The sequence below is a fragment of the Neovison vison genome, chromosome X (assembly GCF_020171115.1).
Source record: "Neovison vison isolate M4711 chromosome X, ASM_NN_V1, whole genome shotgun sequence".
NCBI lineage: Eukaryota > Metazoa > Chordata > Mammalia > Carnivora > Mustelidae > Neogale > Neogale vison.
This window is the reverse complement of record NC_058105.1, coordinates 16,234,667-16,259,553: the sequence shown is the minus strand read 5'-3', so window position 1 is coordinate 16,259,553 and position 24,887 is coordinate 16,234,667. Positions and strand designations below refer to the sequence as shown.

General features: G+C 52.0%; 2 protein-coding genes and 1 long non-coding RNA gene across 3 annotated transcripts in view; 1 reads left to right on the top strand and 2 right to left on the bottom strand.

Moving 5' to 3' along the window:
• Window positions 1-12,567: 12,567 nt before the first annotated feature.
• On the bottom strand, window positions 12,568-15,611 carry LOC122897363. The gene is made up of 2 exons (XR_006382517.1): window positions 15,267-15,611; window positions 12,568-14,459 (listed from the first exon to the last, which is right to left on the bottom strand). It is a non-coding gene; the product is annotated as an uncharacterized LOC122897363 (long non-coding RNA).
• A 3-nt stretch (window positions 15,612-15,614) lies between these two features.
• On the bottom strand, window positions 15,615-16,009 carry SMIM10L2B (small integral membrane protein 10 like 2B). The gene has a single exon (XM_044235572.1). It carries the CDS (start codon window positions 15,901-15,903, stop codon window positions 15,667-15,669), a length of 237 nt encoding a protein of 78 aa, XP_044091507.1. The 5' UTR covers window positions 15,904-16,009; the 3' UTR covers window positions 15,615-15,666.
• A 7,714-nt stretch (window positions 16,010-23,723) lies between these two features.
• CT55 (cancer/testis antigen 55) overlaps window positions 23,724-24,887 on the top strand; it is a 39,660-nt gene continuing 38,496 nt past the window's right edge. The window contains exon 1 of the mRNA XM_044234684.1: window positions 23,724-23,817. Within this exon, the coding sequence (XP_044090619.1) occupies window positions 23,724-23,817 (94 nt within the window). The remainder of the gene's footprint in view (window positions 23,818-24,887) is intronic.

The window sequence follows — 24,887 nt, the reverse complement described above, 5'->3', positions numbered from 1 at the left end:
AAATAAATAAATAGGAATCTTTTAAAAATATTTTTTAAAATATTAATAAAATAAGATTCATGGGACAAAGACTCTGATTGCCTCAACTAGGGTGAGGCAACCAGGATCAAACCAAGTCACCCTGGTCAGGGGACACTGTCACACAACCAAGAGAAGGGTGTGTTTGTAGTGGACGGCCCTCAAAGAAAAGGTGCCTGCCAGATAGTCCCATCAGCCTATGGCCATTGCCTTCACCCTATAGGATACAAATACAGGACAGATAAGTTTTGACATCTTTCCGTACATAAAATTCCAAGATCTTTTGTGTAAGCACAAATGCACATATTGGGTTTTTTTTAAGATTTTATTTATTTGACAAATAGAGATAGCAAGAGAATGAGCACAAGCAGGGGGAGTGGCAGGCAGAGGGAGAGGGAGAAGCAGGTTCCCCGTGGAGCAAAGAGCCCGATGTGGGTCTTAATTTCAGGACCCAGGGATCATGACCTGAGCCGAAGGCAAATGCTTAACCCACTGAGCCACCCAGGCGCCCTGAGGGTGAGATTATTTTAAGTATAATTAACATACAACTTTATATTAATTTTAGATGTTTTCTTTTTCCAAGAATGTGGAGAACAAAGAGAAAAAACAAGGTAGATTTGACCATGAACTGAATCCAAGTAATGGCTGTGAATATGTTCGTGTGTGCGTGTGTGTGTGTGTGTATAATAGTCCTAAGAATGGCTATATAAAAATACAAGAAAAATAAATGAACTCTAGAAGATTAATGATAAATAATGTTTCTTTTTGTTTTTTTTTTCAATATTTTATTTATTTATTCAACAGAGAGAGATGCAGCGAGAGGGGGAACACAAGCAGGGGGAGTGGGAGAGAGAGAAGCAGACTCCCCTCTGAGCAGGGAGCTTGATGCGGGGCTCCATCCCAAGACCCCAGGATCATGACCTGAGCGGAAGACAGATGCTTAACCAACTGAGCCATCCAGGCTCCGCTAACTGTGTTTCTTAAGGAGCAGTTTGTATATTTTCAGGAAGCAAGAAGAGAGTCTTTCAGGCAGAAGAGAGTCTGCCTGAAAATTGTTGTGATGCCAGCCACTCTGCCTGATTCATCCGGCCCCGCGTATACTTGCTCACGTAATATTAGTCCCAACTATGCCGTGGGAGCTGCCAATTTGGATGATTTTATATACAGCCTCAAAAACAAACTCCACGGCTGCCAAATGCAAGGAAAAACCACAGTTGTGTCTACATGACAAGTTAGAGTTCAGAAAATATCAGTAGATTCAATTTTCCAAGGCTCGTCTGTGAGAGCAGAAGCAGGAATCAAAGAGGCCTCACTGGTCGGAGGGCTCTCTGGACTGGGTGGTGAACTGCGCTGCGGCGAATCAGTAGACATGATGACCTTAAGAGAGACCCAGAAAAAGGCTGCTTTGCATCAATTCAAGACAGAGAATAAAAGCCCCACCCTGACATCCAGGAATTTGTTGTAAAATTTAATAATGATAATAATGATACAAGTTTTAGCCATTCCAATATACACTGCTAATAATCATCTGAAGTCAAGGGCCGCTGGGGTGGCTCAGTGGGTTAAATGTCCGTTGATTTCCGCTCAGGTCATGATCTCAGGGATTGAGCCGCGCATAGGGCTCATGCTGGTGGGTGTGGAGCCTGCTTAAGATTCTCTATCTTCCCTCGCCTGGGTGGCTCAGTGGGTTAAAAGATTCTCTCTCTTCTGCTGTCCCTCCTCCCCCCTTGTCTAAATAATAATAATAATAATTCAAATTTAATTTCCTCAAGATAATTAATCTCAGTTATGGCATTTCTAAGATTTTCTTTTTTTTTTTTTAAAGATTTTTTATTTATTCATTTGACAGAGAGAGAGATCACAAGTAGGCAGAGAGAGAGAGAGAGAGAGACGGGGAAGCAGGCTCCCCGCTGAGCAGAGAGCCCGACGTGGGGCTCCATCCCAGCACCCTGAGAGCATGACCTGAGCCGAAAGCAGAGGCCCAGCCCACCGAGCCACCCAGGCGCCCCAGATCTTTTTCTTTCTAATGAGAATTATCTAAACTCATACTTTCATGTTCATCAGCGCAGTCTTGTATTTAATATTTTGCTCCTGGTTCATGGTTTTTTTTTTTAAGATTTTTACTTTTAAGTTATCTCTACACACAACGTGGGGCCCAATGTAATATTAGTTTCAAATGTACAACATATGGGTTTGACAATTCTATACATTACTTAAGGCTCATCACAAGTGTAGCTACCATGTGTCATCACAAAACGTTATGAAAATATGACTGACTATCCCCTATGCTGTACTTTTCACCTCTGTGACTTATTTGTTTTATAACTGGAAGTTTGTGCCTCTTAATCCCCTTCTCCACATTTGCCCATCACCAGTTTATTCTCTGTGTTTGAGCCTGTTTGTTTGGAATGCGCTGATCTGTACGATTACTTCTCATTTACATGGTATTTAGTGCTGAGCAATGCTGGAAAGAACTGTGTTCATCTACATTGTAGGCTGCATCAACCGAAAAATCAAAGTATTTGTTTAACTTTATCTGAACTTGACAATTATGTCCACACCTCAGGAAGCTCCTCTGATAATATAGCTGATAATATAATATATAATATATATTATCAGCTATATTATCAGCTATATTATAATATATAATATATATTACATTATATATATAATAATAATATAGCTGATAATATAATATATACCTATCAACAATGCAACTAATTAAGAGGAGAAATAAAACAGATGGAGATCCCCTTTTGGAAACTACTGAAATTCAAATGGTGCCCTCCCCCTCACCCCCTGGCTCACTAAATATGGGGGTAAAGAAAAATATATATGCTTAGGACTTTAAAAAAAAGCCCTCTCATTCTCTTTTGTTTTCTTTTATTAACACAATGTTCATTTTACATTTTTAAAATATTTTATTTATTTATTTGACAGAGATCACAAGTAGGCAGAGAGTCAGAGAGAGAGTAGGAAGCAGAATCCCTGCCAAACAGAGAGCCCAATGCGGGGCTCGATCTCAGGACCCTGGGATCACGACCTGAGTCAAAGGCTGAGGCTTAACCCACTGAGACACCCAGGCGCCCCTCATTTTACATTTAAGACCTTAGATTTATTTATAAAAGCAACTTTGTGACGAATTCTCATCAATGAGGAATCAAGACAACTATTTAGAAGAGAGTGCATGAGCCTGGAGGCCCCAAGAGGTGGCACTGATGTGCCTGCGACCTTCTGACACTTTCCTTTAAATTGTCACTGCTAAGTTATTGTATTCTTTTCTCTTCTTTTCAAGATTTTGTTTAGTCATTCATTCATTCATTTGTTTATTTAGAGTTTGTGTGAGCAGAGGGGGAGGGCAGAGGGAGAGGGAAAGAGAATCTCAAGCAGACTCCCTGCTGAGCGCAGAGCCCAGATATTTATTTATTAATTTAAGAGAGAGAGAGAGAGAGAGAGAGAGATCAATTGCAGGGGAGGGGCAGAGACAGAATCCTAAGCAGACTCCCTACCTAAGGCAGAGCCCAGTGTGGGGCTCGATCTCATGACCCTGAGATCACGACCTGAGCCAAAATCAAGAGTAGGTCACTCAACAAACTGAGCCATCCAGGTAGCCCTTAAGTTATTACATTTCTAAATACCTATTGCTTCCTTTTTTTTCAGTTTGTGCCAACTAAAAAATAACCCCAAAACAATTGACCCATTTCTCCCACCCCAGTCCCCTGTTTCTAACAACAACAAATCTGTTCACTGTATCCATGAGTTAAGTTTTGTGTGTATGCATATACAAATATATATACAGCTATATATGTTATATATGCATATATATGTTATATATGTTTATACATATATATGTTTAGATTCCGCATGTAAGAGAAATCACATGGTATTCGTCTTTTGCTCTTTGACTTTTTTCAGTCACCATAATGCCCTGGATGTAGGTTCATCCATGTCGTTGCAAATGGCAGGATTTCCTTCCTTTTTATGGTTGCATAATATTTGTGTATGTGTGTGTGTGTGTGAGACGATTTCTTTATCCATTCATCTGTCAGTGAACACTTAGGTTGTTTCCATATCTTGTCTATTTTAAATAATGGTGCAATGAACACAGGGTTGCATATACTTTTTTCGAATTAGTGTTTTGTTTTCCCAGAAGTGGAATTGCTAGATCATATGGTCATTCTATTTTTAATTTTTTGAGGAACCTCCGTACTGTTTTCCATAGTGGTTGCAATCTACATTCCAACTGACAGTGCGCAAGGGTTCCCTTTCTCCACATCCTAGCCAACACTTGTTATTTCTAGGCTTTTTGATGCTAGCCCTTCTAACAGGTGTAAAGTTATATCTAATTGTGGTTTTGGTTTCCATTTCCCTGATGATTAAATGATGGATGGTATCTTTTCATGTACCTGTTAGCGATCTATACACCTTCTTTGCAAAAACATCTATTCAGATCATCTGCCAATTTTTAAATCAGATTGTGGGGTGTTTTTGGTTTTTTTTTTTTTGCTATCGAGTTGTTTGAATTCTTTATATATATTTGGATATTCATCCCTTATGAGCCATATGATTTACAAATATTTTCTCCCATTTAGTAGGTTGCCTTTTCATTTCACTGATGGTTTCCTTTACTGTGCAGATGCTTTTTAGTTTGATGTGGTCCCACTTGTTTATTTTTGCTTTTGCTGCTTTTACTTTTGGTGTCAGATACTCCTGTCTTCTTACATGACCTCCTCTAGGACCATACTAGTCTTCTTCTTAGCAGGGTCAGGAAATTTCCCTCAATACCCTTACAATCCTCAAATATGTATCTGTTGACCTTCCAGTAGGGATCCATTGGATCCTTTCTCACAGGGAGTTATTAATTTACCTGCCGCCTTCCTTTCCTTAATAAACTGGTAAACCTCCGGCATCACCAGTCAAGGAGGGCAGCTTAGGGCACCTGCTTTCTCAGGATGGGGCATTCAGTGTCCTAGTAGCAGGGTCTAGTGTTGATCCAAGGAAGGAAATGAAAAGGTAAGGAGAGCACAGGCTTCTCTTAGACATATGCAGGGAGTTAGGGAGGTATCTGGGTGGCTCAGCCAGTTGGCTGTCCAACTCTTGGTTTTGGCTCAGTTGATGATCTCATGGGTTGTGAGATTGAATCCCACGTCCAAGCTCAGCACTCGGCTGGGAATCTGCTTGAGATTCTTTCCCCCTTCCTGACTCCCCCCTCTAACCTTCCCCACCCCCTCTCTTTTTTTTAAAATTTTATTTATTTGTCAGAGAGAGAGAGGGAGAGAGAGCAAGCACAGGCTGACAGAATGGCAGGCAGAGGCAGAGGGAGAAGCAGGCTTCCCACTGAGCAAGGAGCCCGACACGGGACTCGATCCCAGGACGCTGGGATCATGACCCGAGCCGAAGGCAGCCGCTTAACCAACTGAGCCACCCAGGCGTCCCCCCACCCCCTCTCTTAATTAATTAAAATTAAATTAAAATTACAAAGTCAGCCACATTCCTGGTGTTGGGGATGTCTGAACTATTTTACAAGCCAATAAAATGGATGAATGCAACAGATCTGAAGATTGTATACTTGGAGTTCTTCATAAGGCTTTCTGGTTCCCTTTTTGAAAGCTATTTTGTATACATACTCATATATAATGTATGAGATTCATTTAAAAATAATCCCATGGTAGAGGTGCCTGGGTGGCTTTATCTGCCTTAAGCTCTGCCTTAGGCTCGGGTCATGATCTCCCGGTCCTGGGATCAAACCCCGCATCAGGCTCCCTGCTCAGTGGAGATTCTGATTTTCCCTCTCCCTCTGCCTGCTTCTCCCCCTGTTTGTGCTCTATCTTTCTGTCAAATAAATAAATAAAATCTTAAAAAAATTAAAGATAAAAATAATCCTGTGGTAGGAGGAAAGGGAAAGGGGCAGAGATCAAGCCTCATCGACTAGGGGGTGATACGTACTATACAGAAATGATGGCAAGGTGCCGTTTCTGGTATTATTTTTCAACTTTCCCATGTTTGGTCATTTCCATGATGTTTGTGCAATGCAGTCTGCCATGGAGAGCCACCGAAAATCTAGGTCCTCTTGAACGTCAAGTGCTTTATTAAGCTTGTCACTCTCTGGAGAGCAGGAAAACAAACCAAAGCATACACTCTGTGCATTGGAAATTGGGCTCAGAGAAAAGGGATCAGAGACTCTGGAAAGGTGTGTCCCACTCCTAAATGCTGAGATTTTTTTTAAAGATTTATCTATTTGACAGAGAGAGAGAGAGAGAGAGAGAGATATCACAAGTAGGCAGAGAGGCAGGCAGAGAGAGGAGGAAGCAGGCTCTCCGCTGAGCAGGGGCTCTGAGCCTGATGCGGGGCTCTATCCTAGGACCCTGAGATCACGACCTGAGATGAAGGCAGAGGCTTTACCCACTGAGCCACCCTGGTGCCCCCTAAATGCTGAGATTTTTTTTAAATGTGTTTGAGAGGAGAGTGGCAAGGCCATATTTATGTTTTCCATGAATCATATTATTGGGGATGGGAATGGATTTGGCACTGGCGCAGGGTGGGGCTAAAAACCTGGGAAGACATAGACAGTGACCGGAAACTTGCAGAGAAGCAACAGGGAAATAATCTGTATCTAAACCAAGGCAGGCATGATGGGGATTGGAAAGTGGGGATGGATTCCTGAAGCCACGGGGAGTGGAGTCTTGCTACCTGGATACTTGAGGTAGAAGGATATAGTCGACTCAGATCAGACATGACTCCTGATTTCTGGGTGGATAGCTGGTGAGCTAGGGAGCCAAGGAAGAAAAGAAGGGCATTTTTTGAAAATACAATTGCCACTTGGAGCATTTTTTTTTAAGATTTTATTTATTTATTTGACAGAGATAGATCACAAGTAGGCAGAGAGGCAGGCAGAGAGAGAGGAGGAAGCAAGCTCCCCGCTGAGCAGAGAGCCCGATGCAGGGCTCAATCCCAGGACCCTGAGACCACGACCTGAGCCAAAGGCAGCGGCTTAACCCACCGAGCCACCCAGGTGCCCCCAACTTGGAGCATTTTGAATTGGAACTTTTGAGTGTGCCATTAGCAGTTAGATCTGTGGTCCACCCCCCCTCCCAAAAAAAAAAGGTCTGTGGTCCCAGCCTGCTTGGTTACCACGACTACAGCCTGGTCCTCGGCATTGCAGGGTAATGATCTCATTTTTACAAGAGTCAGGAGTTGAAGTAAACTCATCAGAAATTGATCTACAAACTAGCATTCAATCGCCTTTCATGATTGAGAACTACAATGGTCGCGATAAACTACTAGCATGCATTTAGAAAGCAGAAGTTATTCTTAAAGGAAGGGGTTCCCAGGACAGGTGTATTTTAACTGAGTAGTCAGGACATAAGGACCTCAGGAGCTCCAGGTCAGTCATATAGTCCTCTAAAGTTATATGAGGGTGTGGGGCACCGGGGGTGGGGGCCTCAGTCTTTAAGCAGCTGCCTTTGGCTTGGGTAATGATCCCAGCATCCTAGGATCCAGCCCCCTATCACTCTCCCTGATCAGCAGGGAGCCTGCTTCTTCCTCTCCCACTTCCCTTGCTTGTGTTCTCTCTCTTTCACCGTCTCTGTCTGTCGCAAATAAAATCTTAAAAGAAATAGTTATGTGAGGGTTCCAGAGAAAGGAATGTCGCTGACTTTGCAATTTTAATCCTATCTGCTGAAGAATTTGTTGTGCTCCTTGGAAGTCCTCCTGATGGAAAAGCATAGAGAGGGATAAGTGGAGGCTGGAGGGCAGATCAGAACAGGGAGGGATGTGGCCAGGCTCTTGTGCTTCAGAGCTCCCAGAGGCACTGCTGAGAGAGACAGACAGATGGACAGCACCAAGAGTCTTGCTGCTGTCTGCTGGGGGCCAAGCGGTCAGGCACGCTAGGACGCGGGACGTTTCCAGCAAGGCCGGGCCCAGAGGCGACCTGGGAGCTTCCGGGCCCTCCCTGCAGACGGGAGCTGCAGGACAGCCATCAGAGTCACAGGCGGCTGTCTTTCCCAAAGGGGGACACGTGTGGACAGATGGAATGCCCTCTGCTTCAGGTTCTCCTTCTCTCCTTTTCCATGCCTGCTGTCGTCCCCCAGTCCTCCACCCCGCAGCCCAGGGCTGGCCGAGGAGAGGGGACAGACGAGGTGTGGACACGGCCAAGGAAAGGAGTCGTCTCCGGAACCAGAGCGCTAGGGACGGTGCTCCTGGTGTGCAGGGCACCCCAGCGGCTGTGACCTCCGCGGCCCGTCCCCTGCGCCCAGCACCCCCGCAGCATAGCGGCATCCGGACCCGAGACAGCCTGCCTGGAGGATGTGGCCCGTGCTCCTCTCGCCGGCCACGAAGCTGGGGCTCAGGGAGCCCCCGGGCTCTTCCCACGGCCACTGGGAAGCGGTCCCGCTGCTGGACCCAGCGACAGAGTCCGTGGCCTTGACACGGACACGGGGCTTCCTTTTGTCTTCCCGGAGAAGGAGCAGCCTGTATGACCGGCTACGAAGAAGGCTCCTAGCCAATAAAGACCAGTCCTCCTTCCCCAAGACCAGTCCTCCTTCCCAAGACCGCTCCCACGCGCCGGGCTCCGTGCCCAGGGCTGACTCCCTGACCTGCCTGACTTCCCTGATTGCTCACAGGACCTCGGAATTACCAATCCGTGTGCCCAGGAAGAACGTGAAGGGCGGAGAGTACGAACGAGGGGCCGGGCACCCGCCTCATAGCCCGAAGAGCCGGGGTTCCAGCTGAAGATAGAGATCAGTGGACAGAACCGAGAGCTCAGAATATGTTCAGAACTGCGCGGAGGACGGGCTTTTGACAGAAGCACCCAGGCAGTCCAATAGAGAGACGATCCTATTTTCAAGAAAGTCGGCTGGTTCCCAAGCCGGCTGGAACCACAAGGCGCCTCCTTTCAAGACGGGACTGGCCGTCTCCCGGTGTTAATGGTGTTCTGAACAGACCCTGGGCCACCGGGGCCCCCGCTCCCCACGCTGGGTCGGAAAATCACCGTGGTAGCATGCATGTCATCGGAAGCACATCGTCCTTCCTGGGTCTTCTTCGCTCGAGATCTTGCGTCTCGGGTAACTCGAAAACCTACAAATGTCAGCCTCGTGTCTTACCCATTTACAGGAAGCGAAAGCTGCCCAAGCGGGATGGCCGGCTCTTTGCTCCGGGCCGGGTCTGGCCTGTGCTACGAGAGCGCCGCCACCTGCTGGCGACTGCCTTGAACTACAGCAGAAAGCCTGGACGGGGCGGGTCGGCGGGGGCGGGTCGGCGGGCGGGGGCCCAGCCCCACAGAGCAGGTTTTGATAAGGGGAAGGGAAGGAGGTCTTGGGGCGACTAAAGGAGGTCGGGGATGTGGGTCTCAAGGGGAGCCTGCGGGGCATCTGCTTTAGCCGGTTCACTGTGATGCCCGGGATGATCGGGCCTGATTTTTTCTGAAATTTGACGTCGGGGAGAAGCCGCCCCGCAGTTCAGCTGAGCACCGCAGTCCCTGCAGGGGCATAAGTGATGGTTTCCTCTCTGACACGCACGGCACGGCTTTGAGGTAAGTGCTCTCTGTGATGTGAGCTTAGGGTCAAGTTGTATTTTTAGGGGCGTGTTTTTCCAGGGATGCCAGGACTTTCTTGAAAATAGGATCGTCTCTCTATTGGACTGCCTGGGTGCTTCTGTCAAAAGCCTGTCCTCTGCGCAGTTCCGAGCATATTCTGAGCTCTCGGTTCTGTCCACTGATCTCTATCTTCCCGAAGTAGCACAAGGCCTGGATGAAGGCTGTGAGTCTTGAAACCAGGTACTGAAAATCCCGAAACTCGCTTCACTTTCCAAATTGTTTGGCTCTCCTCAGCCCTCTGCATTTATGTGCAAGCGTTGGAATCAACTCGGTCATCTCTTTAAGAAGCCCTGCTATGACTTTTCCTTTCCAATCAGAATGCTTTTATTTGGTGGTGGTGGTGGGGGGGGGTGGGATGAGGAGCTTAGTGCACTGGCTAGGATCTCCCCTATAATGTGGAATAGAAATGGCAAAAGGGTACAGCCTGCATTGTTCCCGAGGGCAGAGAAAATCTTCATTCTTTCACCATTAAGTGCTATGCGCATGGTAAGATTGGGTAGACCCTCCTTACTAGGCTGAGAAAATGCCTTTCTATATACCAATTTTGCTGAAAATGATGATCGTGGACGGGTGTTGGATTTTGTCAAATCTTCCGGCACCTACTGTAAGGGTCAGGTTTCCCCCCTTCTTATATTAATATGGAGTAAACCGTGAATTGACTTTAAGATGAAACCAACGTTGCATTCCGGGAGAAATCCCACTTGGTCCCGGTACGTATCTCCAGGGTGTTTGGACCCAGCCTTGCCTGGTCTCTCCACTTGCCATTCACACAGCTTGTGGTCCCAGCGGCAGAGAAAAGAGAATCGCATGGTTGGGGGTGAAGAGCCACCAGCATGTTCTAGGGCCGCAGCCCTGCTCGAAAGCCTTCCAGGACAGGCTCTCATCTTCCCAAGGTCCCCACTGAGGAGCCCCCTGGCCCCCTCAAGCGCACACAGGGGCACCGGCCCCAGCCCATTTCTCTACGGCCAGCGTGTTGGCTGTCTCAGCCAGGAGCGGAGGAGACAGACCCTCCTTGCCCTCCGCCTCTCAGTGGCCACGAGAGCCGGTCTGCTGCCTCCGCACTGCCTGGATGGTGGCAGGGGCGGGCCCTACAGGAGGCAGGCTTAGAGGTCTGGAGCTTGGGGCCCTGCGACGGCAGCAGTGATCCTTGTGGGTACAGAGGCTGAGGCACAGAAGCAGGAGGCACGGGCCCTGACAGGCTGCTGTGACCACAGAACATCCACAAGGCTGAGACTGTGAGAGACGCAGGCCTTCTGCTTTGTTTCGTGTGGCGGGCCACGCGGGTGCTGGTGACCTTGGGACCTTGCTCAGCCTTGGGACCAGGGCTGTGGCCTTCCTCCACGGGAAGGTGGACCCTCAGAGGGCGACAGCCTAAGGCAGCTCAGTGCCCTGCCAGGGACTATCTCCACCCTTCTGCCCCCCACTCAAGGATCTTCTCCAGAGAGGCTCTCCTAACCCGGTCCAGGCTACAAGGGTGGTTCCATCTCGTGGTTATGGGGAAGGCGTGTGCCCCAGTCCCCGACAGCTAGGTCTGCATTCCTCTAAGCCTCTGATTCTCTGTCCCACCCCAGTGCTGACAATGCTGGCAGAGAAGCCTGTGGGAGGAGGGCTTCCCTTCCCCTGCATGTCCCCAGCATTTCCAGCAGACTCCTTCCTGAGTCCCCATATGCTCGGTCTCCCTGATTAGAGGGTGCATTTGACTTTGTTTCCCAAACACACGTGTCTTTGACGCCAAGTGGTCAAGTCCTAGGTCAGTTGCTGGAAGCAGGCTTGGGGCCACGTGGAAGGGGCTGCGCTTTGTATCCTGAAATCCTGCCCCAGAGTTGGGAACTGAAGGGGGCTGATTCAGGGGACACCAGGGCAGGCATCACGATGTCAGGGGCACCCACGAACACCGAGAAGTTTTGCTGGGGTAGACCGCAGTCCTACCCTGACGCATGGATCCGATGAGTCGAGCCCGTGTCTCTGCCAAGCACCGGACTCAGGGCCGACCAAGCATTATTGCTACACGGCCCTCAGAAAACCCCGCAGGGAGGTGGCAGTGTCATCATGTCCCCGTTACAGCCGGGAGCAGGGGACACATGCCCAGGGATGAGGGGGCACCCGGTGGAGTCACCCAGACCCCGAGGCCCAGCAGCTGTGTGACCCTTGGGCTGGGTTGGGGCCAACAGGGACTGAACAGAACCATCTGGACTAAGCAGAGGGAAGCTCAGGGCGCTGGCAGGGACCGGGCTCCGTCCCTCCTGTGGTGGCAGGTGTCCCAAGGCTCTGCCTTGTCAGGGTGCTTTGGCCCCTGGTAGTTCCCAGCGGGCAGAGCACCCCCAAGGCCCTTACCCCAGGCTGTGAACCTCCGGGGACCATGACCCTGCACCCTCAGGAGCCCTCCCCATGGGGACGGGTCGGGGGGCTTCCCTTCTTCTAGCTCAGCCCCTGGGCACCCCCCCGGGGACCCTCCCCATGGCCAGGCTTCTCTGGGGACTCACTAGGCTGGGGCTCTGAAGGCACAGTTTGGGGCTCAGCCGGGAGGAAGGGCAGCAGGCTTCTGGTCCCCAAGGTTTTATCTTTTCCAAAACTGGGCACCCACCCTGCTGTTAGGGAGGCACCTCGCCACCTGCTATGGCAGACGGACCCTGGGTGACCCAAAATGATGCGCGAGGAGCTTCCTTCACCCCATCACCCCGAGCCCACCCTCAAGCTTCCACTGTAGTAAGCACTTTCTGAGGCTGGGCTCTGAAACGGAGAGAACACCTAGGTCTCCGGTTATTCAAATAAAGGTTGAGAACAAGACAAATCGCCACCATCTGGCCAGGCCCGTGCGGCGGCCTTCTCCTCCGGGGCCCCTGGCCGTGCAGGCGGTTCCCCAGCGTCTCTGGGCAGGCCTCCACCCTGCAGCCCTCCCTGGCTCGCCCTCCCCTGCTCCCAGTCCCCCAGGGGACCCCACACCAGGAGAGGAGGCCTCCAATTTGACTGGATTTTATTGAACTCAGGGAGGGGTGTTTCTTTTTAACTTAGAGGGACAAGATTCGACAACAGCAGGAACGCGAGCGTTTCTCTGAGCAGCCCGTGCTGACCAGGACAGTGAATCACACACAGGAAAGGGACAGTCATCTTCTTCAGCCCGTGTCTCGGATTTTGCAGAAGCTCTGCTGTCTGGAACACAGACTGCAAATAAATAAAGTGCATGGAGAGCCTGTCAGGCAGCCAGGGCCCAGTGCGGGTGGGGGCGGGGGAGGGCAGCTCGATAACTACTCAAGGCCAAACCCGACTCAAGGCCAATCCTGTCCGAAGAGCAGGGGCAGGACCACAGGCCAAAGAAGTACAGCCCCTGCCCAGTCGCTCGGGGGCCGTGCTGAGACTTCCCAGACCCCCAGGGCAGGCTGGCATGGGCTGGGGTGCCCCGCGGGGCAGGCGTCTTGGGTCAGGGCCCTGGGGCTTCCCACTCTCTCTGTGAGGAAGAGGAGTCCCAGGCCCCAGGCAGCTCCAGCTGAGCCCCAAGGCCCTGGCCAGGGAGCGGATCACCCCGAGGGTGAGACGGGGCCTTGCCAGGGGCATATCTGTGGATCGGCCCTAGGGAGGCCCTGCGGGGCTCTCGCACGCTGTCCCCAGACATCTGTGGATGGAGTCGGCAGGCCGGCAGGCTCCCAGACGTGATCCTGGGTGGAGAGGATTGGGGTACAGGAGGTGCCACCGGGACCCGGGACCGCTGAACCCTTGGCACGAGGTGAGAGCCATCACACCCTGTCTGTGGGAAGCTGCAGGGCACACATGGTGGCCTCATTGGGCCTCGGTCCCCGGGGTGAGGCAGGCAGAGCTTTTCACTCAGGACCCATCCTCTAGAGGGTGACTAAGGAGGGCAGGAGGGTGACACAGGCCCACTCTGTCCCTGGGGCTGGACAGACTGCTTGGGTTTTCAGTCCCAGGAATTTGGAGCCTGGGGGCCGAGAGCAACTGGGGACAGAGTGGCTGGGGGACCGGGGTCTTTCCTGGCCCTCTTGAGGCCATGGCTGGCCATCCTGGTGGGCCAAGGAGCCACACATCTGGGGCCTCAGGGCCAATCCAAGCCCATCCAGAGGACGTTCTCTGGCCCGATCCCAGACTGGGGGGTGACGAGCCTGGGGACCCATCTCAGGTTTATCCCTTCACCCTCCTGTTTCCAGCCTGTGCCCAGGGGCCCCGCCACCACCCCACCCCCACCCCGCCACCCAAACCGAGAGGCCCGTGCCACCCAGCTGCCGAGGAGCTCTTGGTCCAGCCTGGGGTGGGGTGGCAGGGGAGGCCAGGCTCTGTGGGTAGAGCCCTCCGCTCTGCAAGGCATTCTAGGGCTCTCCCCGGTGTCCATCTCAGCTCTGACGGTCTTCCCTGTGGCCTCCCACACCGCCCCAAGAAGAGCCAGTTCCCCACATTCCCTACCCTGGACCTCGTTCTCTCCCCCTAGGTCCCCCAGGGGGGGCCTTGAACTCCCCTCCCCCACAGAGCCAGATTTTCTCAAAGGCGGGGCGCAGATTCAGCCCCACTGCTTTGGATCTGTAGGACAAGGACACATCTCTCCCAGTCCCAGAGCCAGCTCTTCCAGTCATCAGGTGGGGAGCGCAGAACGCCCTCAAAGTGTCGCTAGGAGAGGCAGCGCTGAGGTGACAGGGTCACGTCCTTCCCCATGCCAGAACGGGACCACCGGCTACCCCAGCAGCCGGTGCCTGTGCCTGGAAGGTCCTTTCTCTCCTGCCGGGCTAGGCCGTTTGCCCAGCAGCTCCCCAGGCAGCACTGGGCCCAGGGGCCGCCTCTGGGCAGGGATTGCAGTCTCTCGACAAGGCCACGGAAGGGGTGGGTCACCACCTACGAACACTGGCTCCTGAAAGACAGAGAGATGGAGACTCCACAGTGGTCCCACGGAGTGTGGGGCGCCTTTCCCCAAGGGCTGCCTCCTCGCAAGCCGCTGCTCCACCTGCTGTCCGCTCCCTAGCCTGTGCGCTGCCCTGGGCTCAAGGAGACCCCCATTTCCCTGGCTCCTCTGGGCGCACAGGGACTGCTGGATGAGGCCTTCGTTGGCTCTGGGAGGGCAGACCTAGGGGCAGACCTAGGGGCCGGTGGGCGGGTGGCGGCAGGGATAGGGTAGAGCGGCCTTCCCACTCCTCTGGGTCTCCAAATGGCCAAGTGCCCAGCACCAGTGGATGCCCCCAGGACGGGAGGGGAGCCCCAGGCACAGAAGGAGCAGGCCCCCAACACAGGGCTAGAGGCAGCTGCCCAGACCCCAGAGGCCTGAGGGTTTAGAAGAGGCACCCACCAGGGCTTTGGCCAAGAACACAACCCCCCTCCCTGTCTGGCTCCCCAAGGGGGTGAAAGGTGGCAGCATCTTTTCCTTCTGGAGCCTTCCCCGGCACCTCCCCCAGCCCATTCCCCTCCATTCCCTGGGGTTCAGGTGGCAGCACCAGGGCCTCTGGGGAGAGCAGGGCGGGATGGGCTGACGCTCCGAGATGCCCTCGCCGCCGCCGCCCCACCCGTCCGGGAATGAGGACCAGAGAGTATGGGGCGCCTGTGGCCTCCCGCCTGGGCAGCTCAGGGGCTGGCTTCCTGGGGTCCCGTCCACAGTGCCCCCTGCTACCGAGATGTCATGGCAAGCGCCGCCGTCAGCCCGCGGGTCCAGCCTCTGGCCTCCTACCTTGTAAATCGGGGCCAGTCAAGTCCCTGCTGCAGAATTTTTCCTTGCGGCTTCCCCGGCTCTGGCAAACGTGAGGCAACAGGTCGGCCGCCCTCAAATCGTTTTTTGGTTTGTTTGTTTTTTTCCCCTCGAGCCCGACAGTAAGGGCCCGTCTGCAGAGTTTCTGTGCAATAGGTCACCGGCCACGCCGCGGACGGGCTGCCGGTCGTGGCCGGGGCCCGGCCGGGTGGCTGGGCGGCCGGGTGGCCGGCGCCCCCCCGCGGAGGTCTAGGGCCCGGGGCCCCGGGCCGCCCCGCCTCCTGCCCCCGCCGCGTCCCGCCGGCCGTCCTCCATGCCGGCGCCCCTGCCCCGCGCGGCCCGGTGCGCGGGACCCTCCGGCGGGGGCTGCGGCGGCGCCCGCTCACTCGATCCGCACCTGCAGGCGGACGTTGAGCATCACCGAGGCCACCACGTAGAAGTAGGGGAAGTTCATGCGCAGCCGCCAGGCCAGGTCGAAGAAGGTGATCAGGGTGCGCGTGAGCCCCTTGCAGAAGGCGCCGTACGAGCCGCGGGCCGCCGCCGAGCGCGACAGCCGCACCGCCAGGCCCGACAGGGCCGCCGCCGCCGCCGCCGCCGACAGAGCCGCCGACGCCGCCATGGGTCCGGGCCGGCGCAGGCCCCGCCGACCCAGGGGAGAGCGTGCGGCCGGGCAGGTGGACGCGAGGCCTGAGAGGCCCCGCCGGCCGCCGGTGCCCTCCCGCCCCGCCCCCGTCACTCCTTCCCTGGCTGGGTCGGGGATGCAGCCTCCGCGGCCGCCTCCACGCCTCCGCCGCCGCCCCTCCGGAGCAGCCTAGGGCGAGCCCCGCCCCTCGCCGGCTGCCGGGGCCGCCGCCGCCAGCGTAACCCCGCCCCTCGTGTGGCCACGCCCCCTCCAGGGCCCGGCGGAGCGGCCGCTGCCGGCCCGGGACCGCCCACGGGACCACCCCGCCAGCGAGCCTCGCCTCCTCCTGGGCGCCCAAGGGCAGAGCCCGAGGACAGGAAGGGGTTGGAAGGTGGTGTCCCTGGGATCGCTTTTGGGCCGTGTCCTTGAGAGGAGCGGTGGGAGCCGGTGTGTGCGGCGGAGTGTCTGGACTGCCAGTCTCCTTCCTTGCAGATGGCTTACTGAGAAGGCCCTGCCTGTTTACTGTATCCCCCTTCCCCACTGTCTCCGCACAAAACCCGGCCAGGCAACCCATTGTACCTTTCTTTAATTCGCGTATCTCTGCTAATTCAGCGGCACTGAAGAGTTTCAGGAAAGCACGGGCGCGTTTTTTCTTCTTGCTGGTCATGTATATAATTATACCATTGTTCTTCTTTTACCTGTTAGGGAGGAAAACTTTCCCTGTATACTCTTGATTCTATTTGTACACACATCCTAGGTGGTTTTTTTTTTTAAGATTTTATGTATTTATTTGACAGAGGGAGAGATCTTAAGTAGGCAGAGCAGCAGACAGAGAGAGGGGAAGCAGGCTCCCCGCTGAGCTGAGAACCCGATATGGGGCTGGATCCCAGGACCCTGAGATCATGACCTCAGCAGAAGGCAGAGGCTTAACCCACTGAGCCACCCAGGCGCCCCCACATCCTAGGTTTTGAAAGAAATCAACAACAGGCAGATTAACTGCAGAAAAGATATACACATCTATTAATTTTTGATATTACCTGCATGGAGACATCACAGGGGAAAAAAAGTGAACACCTAGAGAGGCAGTGAGATCTGAAAGCTTATATACCATCTTAATAGGGGAAGGGGAACAGAGATGTAGGCAATTTAGGGGAGACTAAATACCTTTAGGAAACACTAGTGGGTTCTTAGTTAGAATATATAGAGATATGATAGTTTGTGACAGAATCTGGATGTGGTGTGGAATTTTCATTTCCCTGCCTGTGGTCAGAATCAGTTTCCCCGGTTGATGAAATTTCTAAGGAGGGGTTTTAGGACAATTGAGTTCCTTTTGCAGGATCTATCTTTAGACCCATAAGGGGATGTTAATCTTAAAATAGTCAGTGTTTACCAGCAAAAGTATGTTTATGTGGGAATAGGAGAGAATTACAATGAAGGTCAAGGAAACAAGGACTTAATTGCAGGGAAATCTGGAGAACAAAAGAAAGGAAGGTTTTTGAAAAAAATATTTTATTTATTTATTTGAGAGATGTGAGCAAGAGAGCACAGGAGCAGGGTCAGAGGGAGAAGGAGTAGCTGACTCCCCTGCTGAACAGGGAACTGGACTTGGGGCTGTATCCCAAGATCCTGGGATCATGACCTGAGCCAAAGGCAGATACTTAACTCATCAAGCCTCCCAGGTGCCCCAAGAAGGCCCTTTTATAGAGGAAAGGGGGAGTCTGGGATTGCTGTTGGAAAGAAAAAGTCCGCTAGAGTAAGCTCGGAGTTCCCAGTATAGTAGCTTTTCATTGCCTTGAGTTATGACTGCCTCCCATTGGCTGGGCTGTTGGGGGAGAGGGAAGGGAAGACACCTTTATTTTTTCTGCTGGGATAGTAATAGCTAATGCAGTGTCTTATTTGCAAGGTATGTCTTTTCTGTTGGCGTCTGCAATGCATAAGGAATGGTAGGACCGAAGAGCTCCCCTTTCTGGTCTCCTGACTCTACTTAATTTTTATTTATTTCTTTATTTTTAAGATTTTATTTATGCGTTTGAGAGGGAGAGACAGAGCACCAGCAGGAAGAGCAGCAGAGGGAGAGGGAGAAGCAGGCTCCCGGCTGAGCAGGGTGTCTGATATGGGACTCAATCCCAGGACCCCAGGATCATGACCCAAGCCAAAGGTGGAGACCCAGCCACCTGAGCCACTCAGGCGCCCTTCCTGACTCCACTTCAGATGAGGTTATTAATTTTCACAGGGTTTCAGAGAAAGCCTCTCCCTGCGTTTGTTGTTTTTCAAGTGATTTTTTAGCTCGAAATAATATACCAAAGTGGCATATTTTGGCGTGGCATATCCTGAACTCCTTCAAACTACATAGTCATTTCTAAGAACTCCTCTTAACCCATTGTTGACCCTGGACACTGTAAGGAGTCTTCTCATGTTTTCTTCAGCCTTTGTTCATAGCATTTCTTGCTGGTGTGCTTAGAAGCACTTCTTTGGGGCACCTGGGTGGCTCAGTGGGTTAAGCCTCTGCCTTCGGCTCAGGTCATGATCTCAGGGTCCTGGGATCGAGTCCCGCGTCGGGCTCTCTGCTCAGCGGGGAGCCTGCTTCCTCCTCTCTCTCTCTGCCTGCCTCTCTGCCTACTTGTGATCTCTCTCTGTCAAATAAATAAATAAAATCTTTAAAAAAAAAAAGAAGCACTTCTTGGTTTCATGTAATCTTTATTCTAAGCCAAATCCAGCTCAAGTTTGATCATTTTTAAAGAAATTTTATTTATTTGATAGAGAAAGAGAGAGCACAAGCAGAAGGAGCAGCAGGCAGAAGGAGAGGGAGAAGCAGGCTCCCCACTGAGCCGGAAGCCCAGTGTGATGCGGGGCTCATTCCCCCGACCCTGGGATCATGGCCCGAGTCGAAGGCAGATACTTAACCCACTGAGCCACCCAGGGGCCCCAAGCTTGATCATTTTTAAGACCATTTAATAAATTGTGGAAATACGCAGATTTGCTTACACAGACAACTTTTAAAAAGCTGTCTGCAAGAAATAGATTCCTTTAACAAGGAGAGCTGGCTTGAGTATTTAGACTCTGAAAATGCCTGTTCACCACTGCACTTGAACATCTCGGGGGCCTCTCTAGAACTGTTTAAGGAACTCGGCAAAGTCATGTATACTGATCTGGCAATTCCTTCCTACTCGCTCAAGGGGAAAAAGGCAAACCGGAAGCATCAGAGAAAAGGAAGGAGGTGGTGACGAGCAGAACTAATCAGTGGTTCACTTTACCACCTGAACACAAATTCCATCTCTGTGCATACATCCTTCTGAAATGAAGTGGAAATAAAGCCATTCTCAGATGAAGGAAAATTAAGAGAAATTTTGACCAGTAGACATACCGTGAAAGAGTGACTAAGAGGGGGTGCCTGGGTGGCTCAGTCAGTTGAGCGACTGACTCTTGTTTTGGCTCAGGTCAGAGTCTCGGGGTCAAGAGACCAAGAGCTGCGGATCAGGCTCCACGCTTATCAGCTAGAGATTCTCTCCCTCACCCTCTGCCCCCTGACACTCCCCCGCTGTGGGTGCACACTCTCTCTCTCTCTCAAAATAAATGCAAAAATCTTTAAAAAAAAATAACAGCTGGGGCGCCTGGGTGGTTCAGTGGGTGAAGCCTCTGCCTTTGGCTCAGGTCATGGTCTCAGGGTCCTGAAATCGAGCCCCACATCGGGCTCTCTGCTCAGCAAGGAGCCTGCTTCCCCCCACCCGGACACCTGCCTCTCTCACTACTTGTGATCTCTCTCTGTCAAATAAGTAAATAAAAAAAATAACAGTTAAGAGAAGTTTCCTAAACAGAACGGAAGTGATCACCCAAGGAGGATGGCACTAATTTAGGAAGGAAAAAGAGTAATTAGAATGCGTAAAAATAGGAGAAAATATAATAAACCATCTTCCACTTGAGTTTTTATAATTATTTTGATGGTTGAAGCAAAAATTATGTTATCTGATGTGGATGAAATACTTGACATTTATATTTAAAAGTTTCAAGATTGGGGTGTGTGGGTGGCTCTGTGAGTTAAGCAACGGGCTCTTTGGTTTGCGCTCAGGTCATGAGATCTGGCCCTGCATTGGGCTCTGTCCTTGGCATGGAGCCTGCTTAGGATCTCTCTCTGCCACTCCCCTGTGAAAGCTCTTCCAAATAAGCAAATAAATAAAATATTTTTAAAATGTGCACAGGGTCCATTTTTTATTTTTATTTTTTTAAAAGATTTTATTTATTTATGTGACAGAGAGAGAGAGAGATCACAAGTAGGCAGAGAGGCAGGCAGAGAGAGAAGGGGAAGCAGGCTCCCCGCTGAGCAGAGAGCCCTATGTGGGGCAGGATCCCAGGACCCTGGGATCATGACCTGAGCCGAAGGCAGAGGCTTAACCCACTGAGCCACCCAGGTGCCCCTATTTTTTATTTTTTTAAAGATTTTATTTGACAGAGATCACAAGTAGGCAGAGAGGCAGACAGAGAGAGAGGGAGGTAAGCAGGCTCCCCACTGAGCAGAGAGCCCAGTGTGGGGCTCATCCCATGACCCTGGGATCATGACCTGAGCTGAAGGCAGAGGCTTTAACCCACTGAGCCACCCAGGCAACCCTGTGCACGGGTTTTTTTAAAAAGTGAAAAGATTCAATAGACCTAAATGAAAGCAAGATTTCTACACTTCACTGGAAGTGGTTTAAATTGTCAGTGTCAGTGAGCTATGATCAGATATTATGTGTAAAAGATACCATTTTCTTACTGCTGCTTTTTACCTTATTTTCTCCCTCTCATTCTTGGGAAAATAACACTCTTATCCAAACTATTGTAAAAACGGGAAAGCTTTCAGACTGCTGGATCTGTTCATGGTGTCGGAGACCCCTGGGTCTTACCCATCACCAATGTGTCCTTAGTCTCAAATGCCACTTCCAATTATACCCACTGGCTTATGGTTGTGACCTATCAAGTTACACTATCATGGCCTACTGTCCCCATACCTTGTCTCCATCTTTCTTCAGCCATAACTGTCCTGGTTCAGTTAAATCCCTCCATCTTTTCCAATTGTATAATCTTCACCATGTCATGCATGCCCTTTTCCTTATCTAAGTGTGTCCCGTATCCCTGCGCCCAGAGGAAAAACAAATCAGCTAGTTCCTCTTTGCAGGATTTTTCGAAAGGACTCTTTGAGGATGGGATGGCCTTTCATGGGACGTCATCCCAACTCCTCTGATTCCCAGCTTGAAAGTGTCAATCAGGAAATTCTGACTCATGGATCTATCAGTAACCAGACCCCAGACCCCAGCTAGAGTACTCTGAGCTCTGCCTGGTTTCATTTTTGTCTGGCGGTGGATGGCATACCCCATGGGCATATAACTAGATAGTTGGGAATTGGAGGTCAATGTTTATTGGGTTGGTTAGCCATCCCTGTCCACATCCATAATAAAGCAGAAGCTTCCCATTGGCCTATCCCATTAAACCTCCACCCTTGCCTTAAATGGACGCTTCCAAGAGATGTACGTGACTCTGGGTTCGCCTCTGTAGGGAGGGACTTAGCTCCTTGGGTCAGAGTATGTGCCTATGAACACATGGTCAGAAATCTCTCCCTTCCATTAGGAGAGGCTGTTGACTCCACAGCCAAAGCAGTAGCAGCCCAGTGACAATCACTTGACTCACTGGCTAAAGCCCTTGACCGTCTACTTGTTGAACAAAGAGGTGCTTGTGCCATAGCCAATACCACCTGCTACCCTTGCAGAAATCCCTCTGCAGAAGCACAAACCCAATTGTGTAAAACGAGAGAGGAAGAATATTGGCTACAGTGAATTTCACCTAAAAATCCATGGTCCTTTGATCTCTTCAGCTGGCTACCCTCAGGCTGGGGCTCTGGGTTTAGAACTATTGTTCAATCTAGATTTGTCAAGGTGATTTAATTCTGCTCTATTTTTAAGCTTTGTATATGAGCCTGATAAACCTTTGTAGAAACAACATGCCTAACAGGATGATGCTAGCCCAACACATTGAGACAATCTCCAATGCCTAGAAACCTGATAAGATACACACTTTAGTTTATTATTTTTTAAGATTTTATTTATTTATGTGGGAGAGAGAGACAGAGATAGCAACAGAAAGCACAAGCCAGGGAGAAGAGGGAGAAGTAGGCTTGCAGGCTTCCAGCTGAGAAGGGAGCCCTACGTGGGGCTTGATCCCAGGACCCCAAGATCATGATCTGAGTCCAAGGCAGCCACCTAACTGACTGAACCACCCAGGCTCCCCAAGATAAACACTTTAGACATGAATGCCTGAGAGCTCTCCCTCCTGGCCTTCCTTGTTACTAAGTGTGATCTCAATGGTTGCCCTCTGATGTTAGATATGGCAATGAAGGAAGGTCCTCCTTGTTACTGAGGGACAAAACCACTAAATGTGGCAAACCTGACTCTTGATCAGTGATGCTTTTGAGGGAAGATCTTGATCAAAGGGGAAATATAAAAATGAATAAAGGCAACCTCATTTAAGAAGAAATGGGGAAGCCCTAAACAGGGAGCCCTCACTCACTACCACTTCTCAGCAGCATTTTCGGCCCCCAACAGGCAGGAGACTGCTTTACTACCGCAGCAGGAAGAAGGAAGCAGGAGGAAGCAGGAGGAAGCAGGAGGAAGCAGGAGGAGGAAGCAGGAGCAGCAGGAGGAGGGACGATTTCCTCCGGGCTCACCAACTGCCCCACCAATGAGAAACTGCCACCACTCAGCCAACCAAAGGCCATCACAACCTTGGATTCTCACTCTCCCCTAATGAGTTTCTTTCAAAACCACCCATCCCAACTTCCTCTCCTCTATCAAAGAAAGCTTTTTGTTGTACTCTGTACTGGCTTTAAGTTCGCCATGGTTCATGTGCCCTGAATTGCAACTGGTCTGCTGTTCCCAAATAAACTCATTTGGCTGTTACAGTATTTATTTTTTTTCAACTAACATTCTTAATGTAATGTCCGCCTGGTCCCCCAAAGGAAAGACTAGTGATGCGATCCAAACTCCCTGCCTCGTGCTCCATCACCCGGCCCTCCTGACCCAGCCATCCTCATCTCCATATTGTACTTAAAAGTGGCTGTCAGCCCCACAGTGAGTGTTTTGGCACCGTTGGCTCCCTTCCAAGGAGAGCAAGACACAGCCTATGGCTTGAGAGCCATGCAGACATGCAAGTTCGCCTTTTCCACCGTATCTGTGGTATCACTGAACACTGAACTGAAAGCCGTAGCTTAGAGCTGACCACTGACCTCCCCGTGGAATGGGTGCAGGGGTGAGGAGGTAGGGCTGATGGGGGCTGGTGGTGCAGGGGGCTTAGAGGCCAAGGAAGAGAAAATCATTCACGCAGTGAGGAATGGGGGTCCCACACCCGGGAGCCAGAGTCTGGGGGCCTGCCTCCAACTTTGGGGCAAGTTGCCTGGCATCCTTCCAAGACAGGCATCAGGCCCTCCCCGCAGCAGCTCACAGAGACCCTCTATTCTAAGAAGTAAATCCTGGTGGGCCACCACAGTTCCGCCCTCGCCTGTGGTGGGAGGAGCCACGAAGTCCCGCCCATCAGCTCACAGCCTCTGGGTAGCTTCCACTGAGCGCACTACGCCCCCATTGGCTGGGCGGTGGGCACGCGGCAGGTTGAGGCCCTCGGGTCTCTGCCCGCATCAAGGTTCGCGTAGACCCTCGGCTAGACGTAAGGCGGTGCGGAGGGCCGGGCGCGGCGTCTGACTAGCAGCTGCGATCAGAGCGCGACCGGGTGGCAGAGACTCACACAGAAGAGAGCTTGGCGCTGTGTCTGGGGGCCTGGGCTGCCCTGACGAAGCGACCATGCTTCGGTTTATTTCCAGAGTTCTTGCCTTCTTCCGGAGGAGGGTGGACTCGTCGGAGGCCGAGAGGGAGCAGCATATGAGGCTCTTGGAAGGTATTCATTTTCGTCTTCTCCCTCTCAGAGGCCTGCACCTAAGGGTGCTCCCCTCCCCTGATTCAGAGCCTCAGGCGCTCAGAAGGGGGCTGCATGGGCGTGGCAGCGCCTCCTTGTGGGAAGAGGCATCCCCGAGTCCCTGAGCATACCCAGAACCCTCCCGTCCAAAGTGATCGATGGTGGTGTAGACAGAGAAGGCCCCTGGGGAGCCGTGCCCCCACCTTGCACTCCGCCCCCCCCCGTGCCTTTGGAACTTAACGTTGTGCATATGTTATGTAAGATACAACCGATTCCTTCTCATATTTCCACTAGCAGTGGATCACCCAGATTAGAGGGTGCATTCGATTTTGTTTCTTAAACACGCGTGTATTTGAAGCCAAGTGGTCAAGTTCTAGGTCAGTCGCTGGAAGCAGGCCTGGGGCCACATGGAAGTGGCTGCCCTTTATATCCTGAAATCCTGCCCCAGAGTCTGGGACTGAGGGGGTGGTGACTCAGGGGACACCAGGGCAGGCATTGCTGTGTCGGGGACACCCGTGAACACCGAGAATTTCGCCGGGGTTGGCGGCAGTCCTGCCCTGAAGCATGAATCCGATGAGCCGAGCCCGTGTCTCTGCCAAGCACCAGACTCAGGGCGGTCCGAGCATTACTGCCACGTGGCCCTCGGAAAACCCCGCAGGGAAGTGGGAGCATCCTCACGTCCCGGTTACAGCGGGGGGCAGGGGACACACGCCCAGGGGAGAGCGGGCACCCGGCTGGAGTCACCCAGGCCCGGAGGCCCAGCAGCCATTTCCTCCTGTGGCTCGCCTCGCCCCCCGCCTCCTTCTGCAGGATGAGCACGGCTGGCTCAGGAGGGTCCCCTCTGTGGTCGGTGTCACCCCCCCCAGCAGCGCCCCGTCCTGCCAGGTGCCTGAATCTACCGGCAGCTCCTCTCCCCCCGGAGTGTGAGAGCCGCAGAGGAGGCCGAGTCTCAGGGGAGTGGGCTGCGGAAGGCTGCTGCTTAGCTTGAGCCAGAAGCTCTCGCCGCTGCATCCGTCAGCAGCACTTGTTTTAAAGATTTTATTCATTTAACA